The 14,151-nt window shown below is 47.6% G+C and overlaps 3 protein-coding genes across 3 annotated transcripts; all 3 read right to left on the bottom strand.

The window, feature by feature from the left end:
- Positions 1-384: 384 nt before the first annotated feature.
- On the bottom strand, positions 385-2,584 carry faslg (Fas ligand (TNF superfamily, member 6)). Its single transcript, XM_067229680.1, has 4 exons — positions 2,312-2,584; positions 1,580-1,625; positions 1,183-1,245; positions 385-1,039 (listed from the first exon to the last, which is right to left on the bottom strand). The coding sequence occupies exons 1-4, from the start codon at positions 2,582-2,584 to the stop codon at positions 624-626; spliced, it is 798 nt and encodes a 265-aa protein (XP_067085781.1). The 3' UTR covers positions 385-623.
- Positions 2,585-6,550: 3,966 nt separating this feature from the next.
- si:dkey-86e18.1 (uncharacterized protein LOC557342 homolog) lies at positions 6,551-8,785 on the bottom strand. Its single transcript, XM_067229681.1, has 5 exons — positions 8,656-8,785; positions 8,422-8,462; positions 8,246-8,320; positions 7,768-7,957; positions 6,551-7,186 (listed from the first exon to the last, which is right to left on the bottom strand). Exons 1-5 carry the CDS (start codon positions 8,720-8,722, stop codon positions 6,633-6,635), a joined length of 927 nt encoding a protein of 308 aa, XP_067085782.1. The 5' UTR covers positions 8,723-8,785; the 3' UTR covers positions 6,551-6,632.
- Positions 8,786-10,369: 1,584 nt separating this feature from the next.
- caiap (CARD- and ANK-containing Inflammasome Adaptor Protein) lies at positions 10,370-13,372 on the bottom strand. Its single transcript, XM_067229432.1, has 4 exons — positions 12,187-13,372; positions 11,688-11,871; positions 11,381-11,603; positions 10,370-11,110 (listed from the first exon to the last, which is right to left on the bottom strand). The coding sequence occupies exons 1-4, from the start codon at positions 13,370-13,372 to the stop codon at positions 10,370-10,372; spliced, it is 2,334 nt and encodes a 777-aa protein (XP_067085533.1).
- Between the last annotated feature and the right edge of the window lie 779 nt (positions 13,373-14,151).

A 14,151-nucleotide genomic window follows, 5' to 3' on the forward strand; every position in this document is an offset into this window, starting at 1 on the left:
TGTGACATTTAATTTAAATATGTGGACTATCTATACTAAGTTTATGTACCCTTAGTATAGATAGTCCACATATTTAAATTTTAGGTATCATGTTTATTGTAGGTCCCATGTTTATTGTATGCACCTTCCTGCCAAAGCAAATTCCTTGTCTGTGCAAACTTTCATGGCGAATAAATCCCATTCTGATTCTGATTCTGAATCCAATAATTATGTTGATTTTTCAATCACAGTTTTTGGTGTGCTTACCACATCGTGCTGCTGACTAATACAGAGTTTCCAACTGTTCAGTGTTCTTGCAAAAGTGGATGCCAACGAAAAAATACGCCACCCCATCCAATCCAAGAAAATATTTTATTACAATCACACATCTGCACATTTATCACATTCCTTTATCAGCCAATACATCATGACAAACATGAATCTGAAGTAACAGTTATCCATGAAAAGTACATTCAGCCCATGTACTGGGCACCCCCACACTCCCATATCAGAATAAATACCCATGCTGCCTGTTAGTTCTACTGCCTTCTGACTTAGTGTTTCTGGACGTCCCATGCATGTCAACATACAGCCCAGCCTCTTTCACAAATAAATAAAAGCTTGTGCTTTTTAAGGGGCTTAGATTAGATTTTGTAAAGCCCGAAGAAGTTGCCGTTGTGGTTATGACTGATCATGTCCGGTCTGGACACGTTCACGTAGATCCTGTCGTCCCTCTGGAGCTGATGAACCGAGCCCAAGTGACTGCCGGACGACCACAGCTGCCGGTCTTTGCTGGAGCGACAGTATCCCTCCCTGTGGGCCTGCATCAGAACCAGGTCCTTGGAGTGCCCGGGTCTCCTCAGGAGAACAGTGTGGACCACCCAATCCGTGGGAGAGCAGTCCTTGATGAAGTACTCCACCCGTGAGTAGACTTGGTACAGTCCGGTGTGGTTCACCTGCAGTTCCCCTGCTCGATACACCACTCCTCCCATAGTGAAGGCCCGACCCGCTTGGGGCTCCCATCGCAGAGTCTTCTGTGATCCATCTTGCTTAGACCCTGCTGCGGAGAAGAGGGGGGAGCAGATGATGGCGTTAGAGAGTAGAGGAGGGAGGAGAGGAGAGGAGAGGAGAGGAGGGGGGAGAGGAGAGGAGAGGAGGGGAGGGGGGAGAGGAGGAGAGGAGGAAATGAAGATTGGAGCTTACCAATGACATGGGCTGCAGGTCTTTCATCAGTCTCCTCTCTAGCTCGTTCTGCTTCCTGGAGACCTGGAATCATGACACAGCTAAATTAGCTGCAGGACACCCCTGTTTTCTTATTCCCCTTTATGAGATTATTGGGCAGAGGGAGATGCTGAACAGTAGCCTATTAAGCAGAATCCAAAGAGTGAGAGAGAGAGGGAGGGAAGCAGGGGGAGAGAGGCAGGAGAGAGAGAGAGGGAGGCAGGGGGAGAAGGAGAGAGAGGGAGGCAGGGGGAGAAGGAGAGAGAGAGGAGAGAGAGAGAGGCAGGGGGAGAGAGAGGCAGGGAGAGAGAGAGAGAGAGAGAGAGAGAGAGAGAGAGAGAGAGAGAGAGAGAGAGAGAGAGAGAGGGGGGAGACTCACCAACTTGTTTCTGTAGCACAGGCCCCCCATTTTGTGTAGATATTTCCTGTTTAAGGAGAAATACATATTTCAGTGCTGTGCAGGATGACAAACCATTTCCTTTTCTGATCTGTGATCACCTTTCTCACACCAGAGTTGAGATATTTTGTGGTAGATGGTGATGAGCAGAAATGTAGAGCTGAGAAGTTTTTTTCTGAATCTGCTTTGTGACAGAGAATCAAGCATATCCTGTCAGGCCAGAGTGGTGACCACAACTTGGATGTTGCAGTTCAGCAGTGTTTAAATGTCACAGCTCAAATGCAGATGGGTTTCAAACCCCCTGTGAACATGTATGGTCGTTTCTTTTACATAATTTCCATCTACCTTCTACTACCGCCAACCTCACACTGCCCACTCCCTTTCCAGGATTGTGATATCACACTGAGAAATCACACTGCAAGTTTACACAGCAGAAAATTGAAAAACGGGGTAACAAAAACTTATATAATCAGAAGCTTTTTACGACAGCGAGAGCAATAAATAGGTTTCTATGGCTATTCTCCTGAGTATTCAATTAACTCTCAACTCAATACTTTTTTACTCACTCATCCTTGCAAATCTCACCCTTCCTTCCACCCCATTATATTCTTCAACTTTCCAACACATTATATGTTCTCTAATCAATTTCAACCCCCCACCACACACACACACACACACACACCCTCTGATCTTCTCCCCTCGACGTCCACTCACCTGTTGCACCGTAGCAAGTTCCATCTGCAGCCTGTGGATCTGCAAGGCCCCCAGTCCCAGAGCTGCAAACACCAGCAGCAGGACAAACAGCACAGCCAGCAACAGGCCCCCTTGGCAGGGCCAGCCCTTCTCCCTCCGTCTCCTCACCCTCTCCTGGGCCGGGGGGAACATCCAACAGGGGACCAGGTCTGGAGGATGGACCGAGGAGGGAGGATCTCTGTTGTTGTCCACCATGAACACCTGGGGGTATGGAGTGGTCATGCTGCAGGACATGGTGTGTGTGTGTGACAGAGGAGTGTGTTCTCTGCAGACAGGAAAGGTGGTTGTATTTGAGCACCTCTGGCTTAAAGTTCAGGGTTCCACCCCCACACAAACTTGAACGCCACTCCTCTCTCTCTCTGATGTACCTCAGTACCTCACCTCACTTGGGCTGTAGGTTTCATTTCATGTCATGGATGACCCATGCACGCTTCAAGCCGGGTTAAAGAGGACAACTTCCTTGAGGGTTTAGGTTGGATTTAGGGCAGTTCTATGGGTTTGTGTGAAGCCCTCTGTGACATTGCTTATAAAAAGGGCTGTACAAATACATTTGATTTGAACTCAAAAGGATCAACACACTGTTACGCTGTTTCACACTCAAGATTATTAATGAAAACCCCCCAACTTGTTGGATTTTATGACACCAAAGCTTTTTATATTTATATATCACTTTATTTTGCAGACTCAAGGTCCAGATAGAAAAGTACACATAACATATTACAAGAGGGGTACACACAAACATAAATACATACAGACATACTGACTACCACATATTACATAAGGGGAATGTACAAAACATACATACATACCAACATACATATAGCTCGTACATATGCACAACAATTAAAACAGGTATAGATGCGTGTTCCACTGTTTCCAGAGTTGGGAGGTATATCTGGTATCACTAAGTGCAGGGTTGGTTAATGCGGTTAAAATTGTATTCTTTGACTCTGTGAAAGCACATAAATCTGTACAGAAAATTCCTCAGCATCAATTATTCTTTCTCTTAGTCTTTACTTTAACGCAACCTTTTTACAGTTCAACTAATACCTCACTTTCAAAGGAAGTTAAGAGGTTTAACTGGCCTAACCACCATCGTGGTCTTTTCTGGTAAATGCACCATTCGAGAAAAAAAACAGCTAGCTCTAAAGGGGGGTTATGTAATCACACCCTAAAATGCTTGCCGTGGCAACTTTAGAGATGACTCAAAGACGACCCAATTTGAAACTAGTTAGTGGCCTTCCTATTGAATGAGCTACCGCTGCATCAAATACTTAAACAAATCTCCAAATATTACCCACAAGAAACATCATTACACACCTGTCATCTTTACAGAGACAGGCGCCGACCTCACAGGGTACTCAACAGTGTGGATGACAACTACAATATCAAAGTCTGACCTGAGTTAAAACACTTTCCTGCAGGATAGAATGCCGTAAACAGAAAATCTCTTCAGTAGTTTCTACTTAATACTGAGAGCTTTAGACAGTTTGTTTGTAAACAGTGATGCGGCATGGAAGTCAGTTTCAAAAGTGCACACTGATACGTTAGTGGGAAGACGCTCTGCCACATGAAAAAGAACCGAACGCTGACATCGGCTTTCATGTTGCCTGCGTGAGAACTAAGGGCATGGTGGGGGAGAGAGAGAGAGAAGGGGGAGCAGAGGGGGAGAGAGAGAAGAGGGCAGAGAAGGGGGAGAAGGAGAAAAGTGGGGAGAGATAGAGAAGGGGGGAGAGAGAGAATGGGGAGGAGAGAAAAGTGGGGAGATAGAGAGAGTGGGGGAGCGGCAGAGAGAGAGGCAACGCAAAGAGATGGAGGAGAGCAAGACAGAAAGAGATAGAGAGCAAGACAGAAAGAGATGGAAAGCAAGACAGAAAGAGATAGAGGAGAGCAAGACAGAAAGAGATAGAGGAGAGCCAGACAGAAATAGATAGAGGAGAACAAGACAGAAAGAGATGGAGGAGAGCAAGACAGAGAGATAGAGGAGCAAGACAGAAAGAGATCGAGGTGTGGGAGGGAGGGTCGACCTTTTTCCGTCATTTTCTGCTTACTAGAACGCACCTCCCTTCCACACAATTAATGGTTTCCATCAGTGTGGCCATCTCCTCTATCTGCAAATACCACCAAGTCATCTTGTCTCGTCTGTTCTCCCTTTCTCCATCTCGACGACACAGGAAATCAACAATCTACGTGTTCAGCTACACATAGATCAGCTTTATTCTATCTATACATGAGGAGGTCCATATGTATACTTCCTAATAATTTAAATTGATCCATTATTAGATGATCACCTAGGTGAGGGAGTCAGGTGGCTGAGCGGTGAGGGAATCGGGCTAGTAATCCGAAGTTTGCCAGTTCGATTCCCGGTCATGCCAACTGACGTTGTGTCCTTGGGCAAGGCACTTCACCCTACTTGCCTCGGGGGAATGTCCCTGTACTTACTGTAAGTCGCTCTGGATAAGAGCGTCTGCTAAATGTAGGTGGATAGTAAAAAAAATCTCATCATTTTCGACTGGAACTATTCAGTAGTTTATAGACAATTTGAATGCGTAGTCTGTAAACAGTCTTTCTCTGTAAATGCACACGACTTCACCATAAAGGTCACTAAAGGGTAACAGGCATGGATGAAAATTGGCAAAAGACTTGCTGTGTGTGAATAATACCCTTGTCTGTTAAATAAACCGCAAGAAAACACGGGTCTGATTTGATGGATAATAATCTGCAGTACACATGGACTTTAATTCTTTTGGATTTTGGAGTGCCATATCAAGAAAGTATTAAGAACATTATACAAACTTCCTGCATTGGTTTACAATTGGACAATCTACAGACTGCATGACCGCAAACACCCCTTGTATTTGCGTATGTCCCATTAATGGAAGCACCCCTCTTCCGGCCACCCCTCCAGTCCCTCATGTATCTGGATGTTCCCCCCTGCCCCACCCCTCCAGTCCCTCATGTATCTGGATGTTCCCCCCTGCTCCACCCCTCCAGTTCAGGGCCTCATGTATCTGGATGTTCCCCCCTGCCCCACCCCTCCAGTTCAGGGCCTCATGTATCTGGATGTTCCCCCCTGCTCCACCCCTCCAGTCCAGGGCCTCATGTATCTGGATGTGCCCCCCTGCTCCACCCCTCCAGTCCAGGGCCTCATGTATCTGGATGTTCCCCCCTGCCCCACCCCTCCAGTCCAGGGCCTCATGTATCTGGATGTTCCCCCCTGCCCCACCCCTCCAGTCCAGTCCCTCATGTATCTGGATGTTCCCCCCTGCTCCACCCCTCCAGTCCAGGGCCTCATGTATCTGGATGTTCCCCCCTGCCCCACCCCTCCAGTCCAGGGCCTCATGTATCTGGATGTTCCCCCCTGCCCCACCCCTCCAGTCCAGGGCCTCATGTATCTGGATGTTCCCCCCTGCCCCACCCCTCCAGTCCAGGGCCTCATGTATCTGGATGTTCCCCCCTGCCCCACCCCTCCAGTCCAGGGCCTCATGTATCTGGATGTTCCCCCCTGCCCCACCCCTCCAGTCCAGGGCCTCATGTATCTGGATGTTCCCCCCTGCCCCACCCCTCCAGTTCAGGGCCTCATGTATCTGGATGTTCCCCCCTGCCCCACCCCTCCAGTTCTGGCTATCATGTATCTGGATCCCCCCCACGCCCCAGTAAAGCCAGGCCCTTAGGTAGCGTGGCATCGCTGTTCACACAGCGTCACAGGGAAACTGTGTCTTTGGACTAGAGGGCAACACAACAGTTCACTCTACGACCTCAGATGCAACCCTGCTTCCAAGAAGTGTTGCATTTGAAGCACGACAGTGGAGCGGCTGGGGGTGAGGTGGTGTTTAGGGGCTGTGTGGTTGGGTGCATCCTAACGAGTGTTCGGGTAACTGAGTCAGCAGATCTGCTCTCAGCAGCATCTGATCTAACGACTGAGCATGTGGTCATGGGGATGACTGATAACACAGCTGTAGATTGACAGATGAATCACTCCCTCCCCCTCCACTGCAGGCATTAGAACAGCTCATCAGTTCCCCTGTCCCACTTCACATCATACCTAGAGCACCGGGGAAACGCCCGTCAGCACCTTTCATCCACATTGAAATCTGTAAATGTACGATGACGATAATAAATATGACAAAAAGGATTTTTTTCTATATATATAACGTTGCGGATGGAAAAAATCCATCTCGTAATTTTTTTTGACGTCATCGATTTTATCTTTGTGCATAAACCGCTTGTATATTCACAGGAACAACTTTATTCATATTTTAAGTACACGTCTCCTTGTTTGTCACGTGGCAGATTCCTCATCTGAGGACGAGTAGCAGCCTAGCCCCAGGACATGTCCCATCATGTCTGTCTCCACAGCGGCCCTCCCTGTCCTCCCCTCCCCCGCAGAGACACAGTCCATCGCTGACCCTCGCCCTCCTCCCCTCCTCCCTCCCAGTTCCCCTGCTCGCCCGGGGGAGTCAGGGCCTCTGGCCTGGGCGATGGCCCGGCCCAGGGGCGAGCTGTGGAGGTTGGGCAGGCCTGAGAGCAGCACCCTGGCTATGTTGGGCGTCTGAGAAGAGCCAGGCTCCACCGGGCCTCGACACCCAGCTAGAGCCACTGCCAGTCGGGTCCGGTCGAAGGAGAGGGGCTGGTCCTGGTCGGCATGGCCTGACTCTGAAGCTAGGGGGCTGGGATCGGCGCCGCCAGCGACCGCAGAGGAGCGGGACTCTGATTGGCGATCTTCTTTCTCGTGGGCTAAGGTGATGTCACTTCCTGTCCTGTAGGCAGCCCCTTCGCAGTCTCCTTCCGTCCGAGGTTTGCTCCCGTGACCTGAATCCAGCGGCTGTTTCTTAGCTACGGGGGAAACACATGACGTTATTTCATAAGAAGCAATCGCTCCACTACAGCTGACCTCATAACCCAGATGTTAGTTTATTTCCTCCAGGAACTCAATGACACCTATTGAGGGACTTGTTGCACTTGTTGGTTAGTTGTAACTGATTTTACCTGCACTCACTGTGATTTATATTACTGTTGCTTGCTTTCCTCCAGGTACACTCTGGGCACTTCCGTGGATCATGTCGTTAATTGTAACTTGTTTAATTACATGCACTTCTGGTTCTACCCATTGGCTGTTATTTGCTTTTCACAATGTATACTTCATGTTTTGGCTACCCACATTGTTTTTGGGCTATGTCGTTGTTTATGATCATTGACCTATGCACCTTTTGCTCTTTTTTTGTAAGTCGCTTTGGATAAAAGCGTCTGCTAAATGACTACATCTAAATGTAACCCATGAAGAGGCTATATGTAGAAACTACTATGAAGAAACTGAAACTTACTACCTTCACGTCTGAAGACTGTGACATCATGACTGCAATGCTATGACTAATGGCAGTAGAGTACCACAGAGCTATAACTATTTGCCAACTGACCGTAGCCGGCAGAGCGGAGGGGGTCTTGACTCCTCTTGGCGTATGCCCGTGGAGTCCAGGGCTGGTGTTTGCAGGAAGGGTCGAGGGCTCGCAGCTTCGACAGGAAGCGTCTGTACTCCTTCTCCAGGCCCTCGATGCAGAACTGAAACTCTGCTATCTTTCTCTCAGGGTAGTGGGACAGCTGAGACTGCTGTTTGGACAGGTTAAAGACACGTTCAGCATCGTAATACAGACAAAAATTGTGTGGTTCAGAAACATGTGTCCCCACTTTGAAAATGTTGCAGGACCCAGTTCTACTTCAAACCTTATTCTATAGCATACAGTATAACCCTCCTCCTCCCAATTCATGATCAACAAGACTTATTAACTAAATCAATGCAGAGGTCACATTGTCAGACACTTCAGGTGCAAACTCTCCCCCATCAGAAAGTGCCTTATTCACCCTTTAGACATGCAAATGGCTGGCTTGGATAACTACCTGGAGATAGTACTCGATCTCTCTTTTGATGCTCGGGATCCACTTTTTCACAGCAGAGGCGGAGTTAAGGGTTGCCTGTGAAAAAGCATGATCGGGTTAAAGAGACGTCATACAGAAATTAACTTCTGGAGAGGCTGAATGTGCTTGCTGAATTGCTCGCACCAAAGAAAACTTACAAGTTTCGGTCTACGTTCGTGGATATCTTTTATTCGACCCTCTGTTCAGAAACATGACAAAATGCATTAGCAAAATTCCCTTTGTAGCCTATATGGATCTGCGTAGATCTGAATGTCTGCTAAATGCATAAATGTAATGTCGATGGGGAATAGTTATAGCTTACAAACAAGCTAGCTCGGTTAGCTAGCTAGTTTCATTTGTAATGTATCGTAAATATGTGAACTAACACTTGCCCTCTCTCTCCTTCTGAAGCCATAATCTGTTCAATTTTCCTTGCTGTTTTTCTTCATTCCTCGCCATCGGACCTGCAACCAGAGCACGGGGAAACCCACTTCCTATTTGAGTTTGAGAAGACAAACGTCACGTGACATGTGACGTAGTTATTGCGCTGTAACTGCCCTTGATAGCTGAATTAAAACATATATCTTGTTAAAAATTCGATTGATTTCCTTGAATTTGCAAATGTTTGTTATACAACAACATATAACAACAATATAAGAATTTGTATACACACCATCCACTGATACAGATACAATAGGAATGCTACTGTAATCTTCTGCATTTGGCCACAGGTTTTCATCCAAATCACATCTTATGTCATCTAGGGCAATACACATCTTCTGGCATGCCTGACCCATCCCTGGCAATGTCCAGGCATCCAGCATTCATTGTGTCCAGGAGGGACATTTGATCATGTGGATGGTGGTCATACAGTAAACCTTACATTTCCATGAGAAAAATAATTATTCTATGTGTTGAGGAATGGAGAGTAAGGTGGGAAGGAAAGTGACACCATTCTGGGATGGGCTGCAAACCACTCGGTGACTGCACGGGAGTGGTGAAATGCCACATTGTCCCATACAAATGTTGGCTGATTTCTTCTCTCTGCATCCTTTTCCTCACCTAGCACAACCCTTCCGTAGAGATCATTTTATAGCATAAATTTTTTTGATTACAAATATATTTCATTACAATATTACTGTAGAAATTTAGCAAATTTCTGTCTTATTCAGTTTTGTATTATGTTATTGTTTTGAACTGAAGTTTAACAGTTTTGAAAACAGTATGTAAGCATGTGTAAATTGGCCTGTAGGTACATAGAGTTTTGGCAGTTGTTGTGTCGAAGTGAGAAAAGAATAAATGTAATTTGAAAGATGTAGTCATTGAATGCATTTTGTGCCAAAACAATGATAAATGATCCACAGTTTAGCCCACATATACTTCTGTTGTGCTCACTGTGTGAAGAGTTTTGAAAATGTGACTTAAGTATTGAGAAATGTGTCCTAGCAACTGTAAAAAACTGTATTTACACGACGGCATGTCATTTCTGTCTCTACATGGTCGCCATGTTTAGGGCCCTCAAAACCCTAGGGTTTATGCCAAATGCTCTCATTGGTTGAGAAGCGTGATGACCTTCACCCCCCCACCACCCCCCCTCCCCCCCAATCATGCTGAGCAATCAAATTGCACATACATCCGGCCTTGCAGTGAGCAACAACTTTCAAAGTAATAATATATTTTTTTTAACTGCGTTAATGCAAAATCAAATAATTGTCTGCGTTATTTAAATAATGTGTAAACGTACCCACCACCTATGAGTTGCCAAATCCGCTTAAGATAAGGCTTCTTCCTTTTAATGGTAGAAACATTCCTTTTTATTTGTAATATGAATATAAACAGCTATGACACTTCATTTAAAGCAAGGCAGTACCTCCCTCTGGTGGTCTGTTTGAGAACATACATAAATATGATACAGATTTCAAATTCAATTTTTTGGCACCTACGTTTATTTCACCATAAAAGAAAGCGACGTCTAATTGTATTTATCTGACCAGATGACTAGCCAATTAAACAATATGCTTCTGATTAATCTTTTACCATATACACCTTACATTTAATCATGTATTCCCTGATTCATTAATGACAGAATCAAGAATTCACTTCACTCTATTTGATGAGCAGCATCTTCTTCTTAAGCAGAGTAGCGGTGTCTTCATGCGCGCGCGTGTCCCCACTCTCCGCCACCTTCAGTGGCGTCTTCCCCACATTATTGGTGGCCTGGAGGTCGGCCCTCTCCTTCCTCTCTCCCTGTCCCCAGCCCACCAGCCTCTTGACTGCCTCCTGGTGGCCAGAACGGGAAGCGCAGTGCAAGGGGGTGTCCTTGCTGTTATCTAGAGCGTTGATCTTGGCGCCGCCGCGGAGGAGCAACTCCACGACGCCGCCGTGGCCTCTCTCGGAGGCGGCGTGGAGAGGGGTCCTTCTCCACGCGTTCCTCTCGTCCACGCCTTTCTTCTTCAGAGACGAGAGGAGAGCCGTGACCACGCCGGCGTGCCCGTGGGCGGCGGCCTGATGCAGAGGGGTGGAGCCGTCCATGTCTTTAGCCCCTCCCTTCGCCTTGTGTGCCAGGAGTGACGTCACGGCGTCCAGTCTGCCCTCCGTGGCGGCCAGGTGCATGGGAGTCCTCTTTTCCTTGTCAGTGGCGTTGGGGTCAGCCTTCGCGGAGAGCAGAAGCCCCACCACGGAGTTCTCTCCCTGGGTTGAAGCTGCCCAGTGCAGGGCTGTCCTCCCCTGTCGGTCCCGGGCTCCAGTGTCTGCCTGGCCCTTCAGGAGCTGGGCCACAGCCTCTGCGTGGCCGTGCTGGCTGGCCATGTGCAGGGCTGTCAGGCCGTCTTGGTTTACTGTATTCACCTGGTGTGAATTCACACATCACACAACAGCTATGAAATCAACATGATCTTCATACAGTCTTAATATACAGTATTTAGTCTTATTATGCTATAGTTGCTATTAGCATACTGCTTAAACTAATTGCTATTAGCATAGTGCTTAAACTTGCTAATATGCTAAATACATTTTATGGTTTAATAACTTGAATTAACATGACATACTTTTTACCTTCACCAAAAAACATGACAAGAAATACACGAGAGATCAGAACACAAGCTGGAACTATGTTACCTGAGCACCAGAGTTCAGCAGTAGCCCCACTAGAGATGACCTGTTGAGCTGGGCTGCGACATGCAGAGGGGTGTGGGCCTTAGGCCCCGGGGTATTGGGGTCGAATCCCCTCTCCAGGAGATCCTGAGCTATGGGGACAGTCCCGCTGTGGGCAGCCAGATGCAGGGCCGAGCACAGGTTTGGAAGTGTCGTGTCCACGCGAGCGTGTTTGGCTGCCAGAGCTCTGAAGAAAGATTTAAAAAAAATTGTGATCAGATCCACTTATCTACATGGACCGTAGGTGTGGTCTGGGTGGACGGTCAGCTACCTGAAGACCTCCACGTGTCCCAGCTCAGCTGACAGGAGCAGAGGGGTGTATCCCTGTTGGTCGCTTGTGTTGATGTCTGCCCCACAATCAACCAGAGCCGCGACCACATCCTCCTGGTTCTTCTTCACGGCCGAGAGGAGTGCAGATCCAAGGGCCTCTGAACCGAGCGCCCCTGCAGCGTGAGCTGGGGTTTCAAAACAGGTATACGTAGAAACGTGAGCACATACACACACATCCACACACACACACCATGAGAACAAATGGGTATCTGCAAGGTCTCTGATGTGGAGGGTGGTAAACCAGGGGGTCAGATGGCTGAGCGGTTAGGGAATCGGGCTATTAATGGGAAAGTTGCCGGTTTGATGTTGTGTCCATGGGCAAGGCACTTCACCCTACTTGCCTTGGGGGGAATGTCCCTGTACTTACTGTAAATCACTCTGGATAAGAGCATCTGCTAAATTACTAAATCTAAAAAAAAACAGGCTGCGGTCCTACATACTCAGAAGCAGGCAGAGGATGGGGCCCCGGTTGAGCTCCAGGGCCGTTTCTACAACGACTCGGTCGACCGTGGCTCCTGCTGACAGCAGGACGGTTGCGGTCTTCTCACAGCCGCGGCTAACCGCGTGGAACAGGGATGTCCTTTTGTGGTTATCCCTAGCATCCACCACAGCCCCACACTGCAAGAGCACCTCAGCCAGCTGGGAGTCATCCTCCCGGGCTGCTGTATGGAGGAACGAGCCCTGGGCCTGGTTCTTGGGGAGATTCTTCTCCTCCTCTACCAGGGTTTTGACTGTACCCAAGTGCTTGTTTTTCACCGCAAGATGCAGGGGGGTCTTCGACTGTTTATCCAGGGCGTAGATAGGGGCACCCGCGTTTAGGAGGCCCCTGACTGCCTTGCTGTGACCCCTGAGGGCCGCTCTATGCAGGGGTGTGTATCCCTCTTCATCCCTGACATCCAACTGGGCTCCTCTGTGTAAGAGCAGCTCGATGATGGACAGGTGGCCGTGTTCTGCAGCCACGTGCAACAGCGTCTCATTGGAGGAATTGACCGCGTTGACGTCTGTGTCTTGTAGAATCTCCTCCAATGAGGAAAGCTCTCCCAATGCAACGGTGCTGAATATACTTCCTGTTTTGGGTAGCGTTGTGTTTTGTTCCTCTCTCTTTGCCACTGGGCGAGTAGCACCGTCATCGTCTTTCTGAACTTTAGGCTTCCTACTTCCTTTAGAAGTACTTTGAGTTACAACAGGGCATGTATTTTTAACCAATCTCTGCTTGTCCCTCTCCAACAGATACCCAATCAGCTGTCTCTTGGAGTCCCGTACGTTATCATTCACGCACCCCACGTAGGCCTTGATCTTCTGGTACAGGTCAGGCTCTGCCAGCATCAGACACGGGTGGAAGAACTTCCGACAGGCCCTCTCCCCCCTGGAGACCAGCATGTCCAGGACCCTAGAGTTCCTCTCCTCGCTCGTTCTGAGGGACGACAAGATCACTGATCTCTTGCTGGGCGGCACGACTCCCTCTGTGACGAGGAGATCCAGCAGGTCCTCGGTGTGTGAGATCCCAGAGACCAGATCCTTGCGCTTCGCTCGAATCACTTCTATCGCGTAAGGGTTGGTGGAAACCTGTGAACATTTGGAAACTCCTTGAACGTTTGGAAACTCGTTGAGCAGAATATTGAACATTTTAGCTGACCTTTTAAAGGGCCAAAGGTACATGAATGTGTCTGATCACCGAACAAGCCTCCGTGTGCCGTGTGTTTTGTACTGTCTGCAAAATATCTCACCTTAGCAACCAGGTAAATAGAGAAGCCAGTAACTGTATATCCTACCTACCTTTATCTGGGCTTTGTTTGAATGAGAACAAACCTGTGTCAGTGGTAACTACTGTTTAAATGAAATGGTACAGCCTACCAGGTGTACTTGTCGACCTTCAAATCGATTTGGATTAAGCTTCAGCCACTACACTATGTCTGTGCACTCAGTGAGTTGACAAACACACAACATGACCATATAGCAGGGTAGAATAGCAAGACACCTCATTAGGGATTCTGCTATGTTAAACTACAAGCTAGCGCTGTATGTGCATGAGCATAGCCCTCCAGTAAACCCCCACAAATCTATTGAGTTGTCAGGTGCATCTTCGGAAATCACGTGTTATTATAATTGCGACGGACAGTAGGCCTATATTCTATATGCTAATTTCCTCATACATATTATTACACATTTGTATCAGTAGTTACAAATATTATCATAGTCAGCAATGGGAAAGGAACAACTTTACGTTATAGCACAAGAAATCTGATTCATTTCTTTAGTATGTCCTTCAAAGATGTTGTCTTTACAAAGCAGCATAATGCAATCAACTTGAGGACAACTCTGCATGCTGGGATCTCTTGTTTAGGTAGGCAACAGTGTTTTAGTATTCAGTCAGCCAGAAGATTGGTGGGACGGCCGAGTTCCCG

The sequence above is a fragment of the Osmerus mordax genome, chromosome 26, assembly GCF_038355195.1.
Source record: "Osmerus mordax isolate fOsmMor3 chromosome 26, fOsmMor3.pri, whole genome shotgun sequence".
NCBI lineage: Eukaryota > Metazoa > Chordata > Actinopteri > Osmeriformes > Osmeridae > Osmerus > Osmerus mordax.